At 36.7% G+C, this 13,138-nt stretch overlaps 1 protein-coding gene across 1 annotated transcript in view; it reads left to right on the forward strand.

Annotated features, from left to right (window-relative positions):
- The first annotated feature begins 229 nt into the window (after positions 1–229).
- The window catches only part of LOC134282216 (protein turtle-like), a 37,830-nt gene continuing 24,921 nt past the window's right edge, over positions 230–13,138 (forward strand). The window contains exon 1 of the mRNA XM_062764648.1: positions 230–441. Within this exon, the coding sequence (XP_062620632.1) occupies positions 381–441 (61 nt within the window). The 5' untranslated portion in view covers positions 230–380. The remainder of the gene's footprint in view (positions 442–13,138) is intronic.

A 13,138-nucleotide genomic window follows, 5' to 3' on the forward strand; every position in this document is an offset into this window, starting at 1 on the left:
TTCCCTCGGTCTAGTGCACTGAAGTTAAATAAGTTATAGTGAACCCCAGACTGGACATCTGCTTTCTGATGTGGAATCGGACGTACATAGTAATTTCATTGAGCAATGCATGAGAACTAGGGCACACGCGGAGACGGGTATGAGCGCGGCTCTCATTGGCGGAACGACAATTTCATTCCGAATAACGAGTATTGATTGGACAGCGGAGATGCGGGCATTTATTCGCACACCTTGCTAGCGCGGTGACTCTCAGATGTCGATTCGGAGTGTCTATTGGTCCCACATGCTATGCAGTGTTCACAGATTTTTTTAAAACAGCGATTTGACACAAAGTAAAAGTGTTCCATGGATTTTCAGTGTGAGGTGATGAAGGGTTTGCCATGGTTTCAGTAGCATCATGCTTGCTCCTTATGCATTTCCTGGGGTTCGGAGTCAAACGAGGTAAGCTTCAATAAAATCCTCACCCCCCATCAAGGAACAATAACGATCGGGTTTTAAACTGTTCGGTTGATTGTCATAACATTCGAGCGTTTGAAATATTTTAGCATTGAATTGTAAAGTCGTTGAACTTTTGACATTAAAAGAAAAAAGATCGGACTTATGTGATATTAACTTGGCTACTGCGATCATGTTATCTCAATACCTGTTAGCTTTAATTTCGCTAACAATCATTGCTTCACCTCTAATACAAAGTGGTAATAAATTTATTATTCACAACTTAATTCTGTTGAAAAAGGTTTTAAAGTGAAAATCTACATCCACTTATTGCTAATTAGTTAACAATAACTTGAGAATTGCATTATGACATGAAAAATTTATGGAGTCAATCTTTCACTTCAATGAAATTTTCATTGATTTTGAATTGACTGCTCTGTGTAGATTAGAAGAAAAGTACAAAGTTTGGTAGGTCAATACTTTACTTAGACAAACAGTTTACTGCTCCAACTGATATCTATTATTATCATTGAACAGGCTGAGATGTTTGTTTTCTCAAATGGATTTTAGGTTAAAACATTTTTCCTGAGATAATCAGTTTTTCCTAAAAAAAAAAATCAGTTAAATAACAAGAAAAAGTGTGGAAAGATATAAATATGATCAGTAAAGATTTATTTGCTTTTCAAACTCATTTGGAATAGAAGAGAGTGCAATATTCCTTTTGTGATATTGTACACCTGAGAACGACTGACTGGATACAGTTCTGTTGTGCAACATAGTATATGCAGTGCATTTGATTTATGTTGTACTGCCAGGGCATAAATGCATTTGAGAAGCCAGATGACAGTAAGATAGACACAGAGCATTTAGTAGTGGAGCATTAAAAAATGTCAGCTCTGTAGCAAGTATATTCACAGGGGAAACATTTAACAAATAAATGAATTAATAATTATACATTTGTAATAATTCTGAGCTTCAGAATATTGTGTTATGATATTGAATTATTTAGGGGTAAAAAGTCAAAATATACGATTGTCTGAAAGACAAGAATTTAGTCAATCGTTAACTGAGCTTTTAACAATTTGTATAGAATTTATATTGATGTCTGAGCTAGAGAATAATACTTCTCTCAAAAAGGTGTTGAAATACAGTCTAGTTTGTAACAGGTGTACTGGATTAAACTTGTGATTTAGAATTATCACAGAAATTCACAAACTGTCAAAAAAGTCAGCTCTAACAAACTGCCAGTTTCATACTGACAACAATATATGTAGTCTACACTTGAGTGTCTTCATTATTCCTTCAGTTTAAGACATCATTTCTACCTCACCATTAGAAATTGCCCCTCACTAAGCCCAGGTACTAAAACACTTTGTATGTCCCTCCTATCTTGACATGTCCAAGTGATATAAGTTTCAAATTTTGACAAATCTTCATGTGCTAACATTATTTTGCCCACAGACAATGACCGATTGCAACTGTGACCATTAAGGTATTTATATATAGTGGGTCTCTTTTCGGTACCTGTATTATTCCATCCTGGACTCATTCTTGGAACAACACCATATAAATACCATGAACAATTACAAAAATTAAAAGCATTCTTTGAGACCAGTCAGGTCAAAGACTGCTTTACTACAGCGCTTTTTAAACACTTTTTGTTCTCTTTTTTGCTTGCATGGATACACTGTCCAACCGAAAATTCTACTTTAGGATATTAGGATATAAGGAAGAAATTTCTGCATAGGACAGAGACAAACAAGCTATAAAGTGTATTACTCTGGACATACATTCCTAGTAAGTTTTGATTTAATTCTTAGAGAAGAAGAAATGAAGAAGATGTTAAATTGGAACAGGAAAGATGTTGGTGAGGTATTGCAAACCTCACATCACAAGTTTGCTTATTTAAACCTGACAAAGAGTTGTACATATTCCCATGGGTGGAGTAAGTGGGAAACACCTATAAAAAATGAATGATAAGTGGTACAGATCAAAATTAGTGTTATGCAGGTAATTGATCAACATTAGATCTTGGAGTCATTTGCAATCAATTATGAATCATCATTACCTTTTGTGTTTCTTGGATATGATGGTACCTTGCTCAGAAGATTACATCACCAGATGACCTTGACACACGGTCCTCCAGCATCAGGGAACATGAATGAATTTTTTTCCTAGTAGGATGGGAAGGCTGCAAACTTTTAATTAATTAAAAAGTTTCTGGGTTAGCCGTATGGCCTACTGACCTGTTATGAGATAACTCAGGCAGTGTTCGATTTAATTTTCTTGTTTCTTTCATTCTCTACATTTACTTCAGTTTACATCATTCATAGTCAATTGTGTGTCATAAAAAATGAGGGAAATTGTGTGTAATTGCAAGAAAACCAAGAAAGAGAAAAGCAATTGATGTCTTTTTCATTATCATGTGGAAGTTACAAAAATTCTTGCTGTTTCAGTGGTCATGCAATTAAGTTTATAGGAATAATTTGGTAATGAAAATAACAATGTTATACAGTTGTTAGTTGTGTATAGTTAATTTGATAACTCTGATATGTTTCTCGTTCTGGTGGTGTGGGCCATTAGAGGGCTCTTCAAGCACGGTTCTGCCATTGTTTTGTTCATTATCGGTGTAGCCATCTTTTGCCATTTGTCTGTCATCAATGAGAAATCTTCTTCTAGTTTCATGGCTGTCAGCAGCAATTTTTAAAACATATTTTCTGTTTCAATGCTGTCAAAGTAATGATTCTACCTTACTCTATCTATATTTTATATTGCAGTCCTCTTATTGAATGAGGTTACCATGAATAAGGTGACTAAATTTAACCTCTATTTATACAGTCATGTATATTCTTTCAGTTAAGATGCTTATTAGTAAAAGTGGAGAATTCAGGGAAGAATTGAGATTCAATAACAATAATTTATAAACATCTAGGGGAAAGTCTAAATCTTGAAACTTAGTTAGGAGTCTTAATTATTGTCATCCTCATGATGTCAAGGTCATGTGTGTGGTCAGTTTTGAAATCACAAAACCTTGACCTTATTGTGGATGAATTATTGTGAGTGGTAGAAATGATTTATTTATATGGAATACATTTAGAAAGCAGTATATGGTTCCACAAAAAACTAATCAAATATGGAAGCATTTTATGACATATGAGGCCAGTGAAAACTAGACTGTAGATCTGTTTGAAATTGCAATTTGACTACTGGTATTTTGAAAAACATGACTATTTCACTTATATCATTGATAAATTAAGTGAGGATTGTTGGCCGTTTATGAAAATAATCTCTGAGACAGGTTGTTCTGTATCACTGGTGTTTGGTACTGATGGATCAGATATCTTATAACTTAATTTTCCTCCCATCATACATTGCTCTGGGATAGGTTATTGAAAAGTTTATTGGATTGTTGATAGCCGGGGTGGTGATTGATCGGATTTTGCAATCAAATGTGTAGGATTAATGTGAAAAGCCTGCTATTTCAAAAGAAGTCTTCCCTTGCTGGGATTAATCCCAAATTTAATGTGGATTAGTCCATCCCAGCCAATAGGAAACTCATTTATATTAATTGACAAAATGTCTCTTACAAATCTTCCTTATTATGTAAAAAAAAATTAAATTCTACAAAATTTCTGAACATTGGAATTTAGATGAAGTGATATTGGAAACATAAAAACCATCTTTCACTTGGCATAAGTGAAATCTCTTCATATAAAGGAGGGTCAAATTCTCCGAAAGATAATGTATGTCACAGATTTATTCAAAGGGAAGAAGGAAAACTCTATAATTATGGCAATATTGCTTTCTATATCAGAAGCTCTGTTTTGCTTCGGTGCAAATATTGACAATTGCATTAAAGTGATACTGTTCGTCAATATCAGTAAAAGGGACCATTGTGCTCCATAATGATGAAGCTGAGCGCTATCTGAAGAGGCTTAAAGACCCCGATTCTGGCTCTGTGTGATATGGGTAGGTGATTAAGCACAGACTTAGACATTAGCAGTTGGTCCAAATCAAATTTTAATACAACCATCTTAATCACACTCTGGATGCAATGAAGCATTTTTAAATTAATTACACAAATACATTTGCTGTAGCTGACCAGGTTTCGTGTCTAAATCCTTGTTAATCCCTCGGCGTTTTATTGAGTGATTTGGGTGATACGAAGATTGATTTTTGTCCTGTTGCAGCAGGGTGACATTAGGTGTACAAAAGCATACTGCACTCGAACTTGCCATGGAAAAGTCATCCAAATATGGAACACAGAACAAGATCCCTGTATAACTGTACAAAGACCAAAACTCTGTTGTTTCAGAGAAAATGTTCATCTGGGTACAATTCAAAGCCAAAACAAGATCATTATCACTCCACAACCACCAGAATTATGCTAATAGAATAATGCTTATTTGCATGTAATTCAAAAGTTTTCAGTAAAGTCCTTTCTAATGTTCTTTTGACATTCATGTGGGAAAAGGGCACATTCGCTGGAATTTATATATCTAGGAAAAGTTCACATCACTGTGTTTTGAATATTTGAAAAGAGATTGATTTCAAAAAGATACTAGAGCAAAGCTCGATCACTATACTTTGAGTAATTCCTAACATTGTGAAGCTATCCTGAATTGTTTTATTCTTTATAAAAAACACATATACGTATTTATCCTGCAACTACCCCTTGCAATGACCTAATAAAGGTAACCTAATAAACCAAAGCTTTATCCGGTCACTGCCCTAATAAAGCCTCGTGCATGTATTCCGACGTTCTAAAAGCATTGTGACGTCACGTATACTGCAATGTTTACGCCATGGCATCATAGTTTCAACTGCAGAGTTGTGCCTAAATCTGTCGGAAATAGCTTGTTTTGGACGTTCAAATGTAAAATTTTGTTGCAGGATAAACAAAATACATGATAACTGTCTTGAAATATAAGCGATATTTGGGCTCGGGTCGAAAACGTAAGAGGGCTCGGCAAGCCTCGCCCTCTATCACGTTTTCTTACCCTTGGTCCCTCACCCAAATATCGCTTATATTTCAAGACAGTAACCATGTATTTTATATATCTTTCTTTTTTGGTAAAAATAAACTTATTTGAAGAGAATTAAAAGTTTACTAGTGGACCAGCAAGAAATGAAATCTTTATTTTACATATGGGTACTCAGTATGCATGCATGCCCATGTTTATCCATGAAGAGAATGTTGGCAGGAACTTGCTGTAAGCCTTTATTTTACAAACTGATCCCAGAGGAAATTAATTTTCACACAGATACTCAACTGACACATAGATCCCTCTCTGTTGTCTAGCTGTTCTCAGTCTACTGCAGTAGTCCAGACATCTTTGTTGTGGTAGGAAGTTAAGTAAAGAGACATACATGTTATGATCTGCATCAGCAGGTTACTGAAGAAACAATTGTTTTTGTTGGGATCAAATGTGTTGTTTTGTCTTTAATTGTTTTAAATTTAAACTAAGTATTTCATGGTACTGTACATATAGACATGAATTCATGTGTCTTTTCATACCATAAAGTTAGAAGACACTGAAAATTACCGGTAAACACTCGCAAATATAAGTGATATCATCATGATCATACTCATAGTATGTATTTTTATGCCTCACCTTGAAAGTTAAAAGTTAGTTTTTATAAATTGCTTCAGATTTTAAAAGCAATATTGTTCTCACAAGAATTTAATTCAGTGTTTGAAGTTGTAACGTTATAATCTCAAACTCAGCTTATGTAAGATTTGAACCACATCATACCCAGCACATCGTTTTTTCCTCTTTTCCCCAATAGAGCAGAAATACACAGAAATGACACTTCTGTATTAATTAACTGACAAAGTATGGCTGATAACTACCTAGTCAGTACATCAACAGAGGCATGAGATAGTACATATGCTGGGGGGATGCATTATTAATTGTAGTTTTATAGATTTGTTTACTTTGTGTTGCATGTTGGAAGGCTGTTGATATAAATGTAGAGAAATAAAGTGTTTGAGTTATGGACTGAAGTGGAGGAGATGATATAAGATTTTTTTTGTACTTTATTGATGGGACAATGAAGTTGGAGTTGTTAATGTAAAATAGATGACTAGGAACCAGATCAAAAGTAAGATTTTATGACCAGTTTACAAATGTGAACCTTTTCTGTATATACATACTTTTTCCAAACATAAGGAACCATAGAGTTTCAGTAGTTAGGGAATGGAAAATGAAAAAATTCCCAAAATATAACAAGGTAGCAATCAGCAAGTTGTTTCTTCACTCTAGTCAGTCTCAGCATATATTGTAGCCCCCCACCCCCAATAGACTATAAATATAGATAACAGGCTTATACATGTATTGGATTACCTTTAATACAAAGTAGCAGGGTATTATCAATTATTTTACCTTAAATTTATCCTAATACATGTGTACATATGTAGAATGTTAATGTTATTTAAGTGCTTCATTTTGCTATACAGGGGTATTTTAACATTTCCATCATGCCAAAAGTAAATGGTTACTTTTTGAATAAAAGCTTTCTATTATAATTTGCAGCATTGTTGGAAACACATTTAGAATAAAGAGGAAGGGTGAAGGAGAATGTATTCTCAGGTTTCTGATCTATTGCAAACACTAGGTTTGGCTCAGATGAAATATTGACATGTGTGCAATATGAAGATGAAATAATTTTCATTTTCTTCCTATATAGTGGTAGATGCAGGTCTATATTAATATTTCATACAATCTTTTTCTAGCTGCTGGCAAATCATGTTTACGGTGGTATTGTAAGTACAAACTTAATGGCTGTAGTCAGTCATTAATCATTCATGATATAGAGTGAATGGACCTCAGCTGAACCAGTAGATGAATACCGGTAATGAAGACAGAGGGTCAGGAAGTAATAATCCTCTAACTGTCTGTACCTCAGCTGAACCAGTAGATGAATATGTAGACACAGGGTCAGGAAGTAGTGGTCCTTTAACTGTCTGTACCTCAGCTGAACCAGCAGATGAATTATGTAGACACATTGTCAGGAAGTAGTGGTCCTTTAACTGTCTGTACCTCAGCTGAACCAGTAGATGAATATTGAGACACAGGGTCAGGAAGTGGTGGTCCTTTAACTTTCTGTACCTTAGCTGAACCAGAAGATGAATAATGTAGACACAGGGTCAGACAAAAGTGGTCCTCTAACTGTCTTTACCTCAGCTGAACCAGTAGATGAATAATGTAGACACAGGTTTAGGAAGTAGTGGTCCTCTAACTGTCTGCACCTCAGCTGAACCAGTAGATGAATAATGTAGACACATTGTCAGGAAGTAGTGATCCTTTAACTGTCTGTACCTCAGCTGAACCAGCAGATGGATAATGTAGACACAGGTTCAGGAAGTATGATCCTTTAACTGTCTGTACCTCAGCTGAACCAGCAGATGGATAATCTAGACACAGGTTCAGGAAGTAGTGATCCTTTAACTGTCTTTACCTCAGCTGAACCAGTAGATGAATAATGTAGACACAGGGTCAGGAAGTAGTGATCCTTTAACTGTCTGTACCTCAGCTGAACCAGTAGATGAATATGTAGACACTGGGTCAGGAAGTAGTGATCCTGTAACTGTCTGTACCTCAGCTGAACCAGTAGATGAATAATGTAGACACAGGGTCAGGAAGTAGTGATCTTCTCACTTTCTGCACCTCAGCTGAACCAGTAGATGAATAATGTAGACACATTGTCAGGAAGTAGTGATCCTCTAACTGTCTGTACCTCAGCTGAACCAGTAGATGAATAATGTAGACACAGGGTCAGACAAAAGTGGTCCTCTAACTGTCTGTACCTCAGCTGAACCAGTAGATGAATAATGTAGACACAGGGTCAGGAAGTAGTGATCCTTTAACTGTGTGTACCTCAGCTGAACCAGTAGATGAATAATGTAGACACAGGGTCTTGAAGTAGTGATATTCTAACTGTCTGTACCTCAGCTGAACCAGTAGATGAATAATGTAGACACAGGGTCAGGAAGTAGTGATCCTCTAACTGTCTGTACCTCAGCTGAACCAGTAGATGAATAATGTAGACACAGGGTCAGGAAGTAGTGATCCTTTAACTGTCTTTACCTCAGCTGAACCAGCAGATGAATAATGTAGACACAGGGTCAGGAAGTAGTGATCTTCTCACTGTCTGCACCTCAGCTGAACCAGTAGGTGAATAATGTAGACACAGGGTCAGGAAGTAGTGATCCTTTAACTGTCTGTACCTCAGCTGAACCAGTAGATGAATAATGTAGACACAGGGTCAGGAAGTAGTGATCCTTTATCTGTCTGTGCCTCAGCTGAACCAGTAGATGAATTATGTAGACACAGGGTCAGGAAGTAGTGGTCCTTTAACTGTCTGTACCTCAGCTGAACCAGTAGATGGATAATGTAGACACAGGTTCAGGAAGTAGTGATCCTTTAACTGTCTGTACCTCAGCTGAACCAGCAGATGGATAATGTAGACACAGGTTCAGGAAGTAGTGATCCTTTAACTGTCTTTACCTCAGCTGAACCAGTAGATGAATAATGTAGACACAGGGTCAGGAAGTAGTGATCCTTTAACTGTCTGTACCTCAGCTGAACCAGTAGATGAATAATGTAGACACGGGGTCAGGAAGTAGTGATCCTGTAACTGTCTGTACCTCAGCTGAACCAGTAGATGAATAATGTAGACACATGAATAATTCTACTGTCTGACAGCTGAACAGTAGGAATAATGTAGACACAGGTCAGGAAGTAGTGATCCTCTAACTGTCTGTACCTCAGCTAAACCAGTAGATGAATAATGTAGACACAGGGTCTTGAAGTAGTGATATTCTAACTGTCTGTACCTCAGCTGAACCAGTAGATGAATAATGTAGACACAGGGTCAGGAAGTAGTGTAACTGTCTGTACCTCAGCTGAACCAGTAGATGAATAATGTAGACACAGGGTCAGGAAGTAGTGATCCTTTAACTGTCTTTACCTCAGCTGAACCAGCAGATGAATAATGTAGACACAGGGTCAGGAAGTGATCTGCACCTCAGCTGAACCAGTAGTGATCTTCTCACTGTCTGCACCTCAGCTGAACCAGTAGGTGAATAATGTAGACACAGGGTCAGGAAGTAGTGATCCTTTAACTGTCTGTACCTCAGCTGAACCAGTAGATGAATAATGTAGACACAGGGTCAGGAAGTAGTGATCCTTTAACTGTCTGTGCCTCAGCTGAACCAGTAGATGAATAATGTAGACACAGGGTCAGGAAGTAGTGGTCCTTTAACTGTCTGTACCTCAGCTGAACCAGTAGATGAATAATGTAGACACAGGGTCAGGAAGTAATAATCCTCTAACTGTCTGTACCTCAGCTGAACCATTAGATGAATAATGGAGACACATTGTCAGGAAGTAGTGATCCTTTAACTGTCTGTACCTCAGCTGAACCAGCAGATGAATAATGTAGACACAGGGTCGGGAAGTAGTGATCTTCTCACTGTCTGTACCTCAGCTGAACCAGTAGATGAATTATGTAGACACAGGGTCAGGAAGTAGTGATCCTTTAACTGTCTGTACCTCAGCTGAACCAGTAGATGAATAATGTAGACACAGGGTCAGGAAGTAGTGGTCCTTTAACTGTCTGTACCTCAGCTGAACCAGTAGATGAATAATGTAGACACAGGGTCAGGAAGTAATAATCCTCTAACTGTCTGTACCTCAGCTGAACCAGTAGATGAATAATGTAGACACATTGTCAGGAAGTAGTGATCCTTTAACTGTCTGTACCTCAGCTGAACCAGTAGATGAATAATGTAGACACAGGGTCAGACAAAAGTGGTCCTCTAACTGTCTTTACCTCAGCTGAACCAGCAGATGAATAATGTAGACACAGGGACAGTCAGTAGTGATCTTCTAACTGTCTGTACCTCAGCTGAACCAGTAGATGAATAATGTAGACACATTGTCAGGAAGTAGTGATCCTTTAACTGTCTGCACCTCAGCTGAACCAGTAGACACAGGGTCAGATCAGGAAGTAGTGGTCCTCTAACTGTCTTTACCTCAGCTGAACCAGCAGATGAATAATGTAGACACAGGGTCAGACAAAAGTGGTCCTCTAACTGTCTTTACCTCAGCTGAACCAGCAGATGAATAATGTAGACACAGGGACAGTCAGTAGTGATCTTCTAACTGTCTGTACCTCAGCTGAACCAGTAGATGAATAATGTAGACACATAATGTCAGGACCTCAGCTGAACCAGTAGTGATCCTTGTACCTCAGCTGAACCAGTAGATGAATAATGTAGACACATTGTCAGGAAGTAGTGATCCTTTAACTGTCTGCACCTCAGCTGAACCAGTAGATGAATAATGTAGACACATTGTCAGGAAGTAGTGATCCTTTAACTGTCTGTACCTCAGCTGAACCAGCAGATGAATAATGTAGACACAGGGTCAGGAAGTAGTGATCTTCTCACTGTCTGTACCTCAGCTGAACCAGTAGATGAATAATGTAGACAGAGGGTCAGGAAGTTGTGATCCTTTAACTGTCTGTACCTCAGCTGAACCTTCAGATGAATAATGTAGACACAGGGTCAGGAAGTAGTGGTCCTCTAACTGTCTGTACCTGCAGAATCAACATCTGAATTGTGCGTGCATTTCGTCTGATAAATGACAAGGTAGGGGTTTAATCCTAGCGCATTGTTTCTGTTTCCACAACTTTATAATTTAGCAAAATTTCTGTCCCTTCAACATTTGTGTCTGCACTAAAGAGTATTAATTTCTCATCCCTTTAGGTGATACACATTTTCAATGACTCCAGTGAACTAATCTGTGGTTGGAGAGTTCCAGTGTCTGTCTGTCTGTCTGTCATATGTCATCTATAAACTTCCTATGGTATATTTTCCAATTCTGAAAAAAATCAGTTATCCAATTTCAATCAAACCAATAGCATCACATAGAAATTAAAATAATATGTAGGTAACATACTCAAAATGATTTCCAGTCATTAGATGAATGTAAGAAAATTAACCTGGATATAACCAACATGAACAAACATCATACATGTATACACTACTGAGAACTGAAAACATCTCTGCAAACTGCATGGTACATGTTGGGTTGGGTGGAGCTGTAATAGATGGTAATATAAAAAAAATCAAAAGCTTTTTGACAAGATTAAATAAGTAGGCATCTTTTTACTGTATATTAGTACAAGATTTTTCTGAATTTAACTCCAAGTTTGACTTTGTAATGTATGAAGATACAGTGTATACTTCACTTTGCAGAACCTGTGTCATTGTACACTCATGTTTTTTTAACTCATAAAAATTTATGATAGGGATTGTTCAAAATGATATTTGGAAACTTTCAAGTGGAATTTTGTTTTCTTAAGTTTGCTTTGTTTGAAAATAAAGGACATTGACATTTACATTGATGATGAAGTTGTACAGAAATAAAATGTTTTAACACTGCCAGCAGCCAACATCAATTGTCACAAATCCCCCAAGCCAAATCTTGTTCTTTCTCCTGTAATCTTCAACACATTGAAACTCTTTTATTGTTCTTTGTCGAATATATTTTTTTTTCCTGTAAACTGTTTTGAGGACCTTGAAGAGATTGTGGCATTTCCTCCCTAATGGATTTCGGAGATTGCTGACTGACTGAAGATACATGGCTTACGTTGACCAATTAATATCATTTAAGTTCTTGTCTGGCTAGCGATATACAAGTCCAGCTCAGATGGTCAGCCAATCACAAGAAATGGTCCCGAGATTAAGTGGCATGTCAATGAAGACTGAAGGTTTCTTTTGGCGGGAATTGATCTCCATTGCGGTCTGAGAGATGATCCTTGTGATCAGCTATTCATGAAATATCAAGCAGTGGCGCGGAATCAATGTGTCATACAATGAGATGGTCATCTGATATCTTACAGTTTATATGTGATGAAACTCAGCAAAATCATACAAACTTGTCAGAAATTATGATTGGTTGTTTGAAGTGGAGTTTAGAGTAAGGTTCCAGTTTTGATCATATAAAAGAGACCATACAGATAAAGAGTTGGAATATTCATGGGCCATTTCCAACTTACATCCATGTAATAGTTTAGGAAACCAAATTTTGGTTTTGCAAAACTCATATTAAAAGTGTACAAAGTAATTGAGAGGACACTGAAAAAAATTTATAAATTATTGTATCACTGCCTCTGAATTGATCAGAATCTGTATTACATTTGAATATTGGGTACTAGCTTTGTTACCTTCTAACATTAACTGAAGTACCACTGTATGTACAGTCTATTTGATGTTCATTAAAGTCTTTGGAATGTGCCAGAGGTCTGGATATTCTTCTAGTGTGAATTCATTTAGGCGGTTTGTTACATGTAGTTAATTGTTTTGCTTTGTCTGATTTAAAATTTCATTTTTATGAATACAATTTTAGTAAACATTGATTGGATTTGGAAAAAAGAAACACTGGAAAAATAATCTGCCAATAAATGTCATTTTCATCAGTATTAATATAAGGGAATTTCATTTTCCTGCCTTTTAATTGATTTGAATTATTCAGGATCAATGCAAGTCCTATGGAGTTAATGCACATCAATATTCTTGAAATGAAATATGCACTATTCTAGTTCACTATTGTGTTTATGCAATGGTCTGTGTCACATTTATTTCTATTTGGGTAATGTGTTTTGATAGGAAAAGTCGACTGCTACCTTACTT

Source organism: Saccostrea cucullata, unplaced genomic scaffold (assembly GCF_032062105.1).
Source record: "Saccostrea cucullata isolate Sc308-1 unplaced genomic scaffold, CSIRO_AGI_Scuc_v1 ctg5166, whole genome shotgun sequence".
Lineage (NCBI taxonomy): Eukaryota > Metazoa > Mollusca > Bivalvia > Ostreida > Ostreidae > Saccostrea > Saccostrea cuccullata.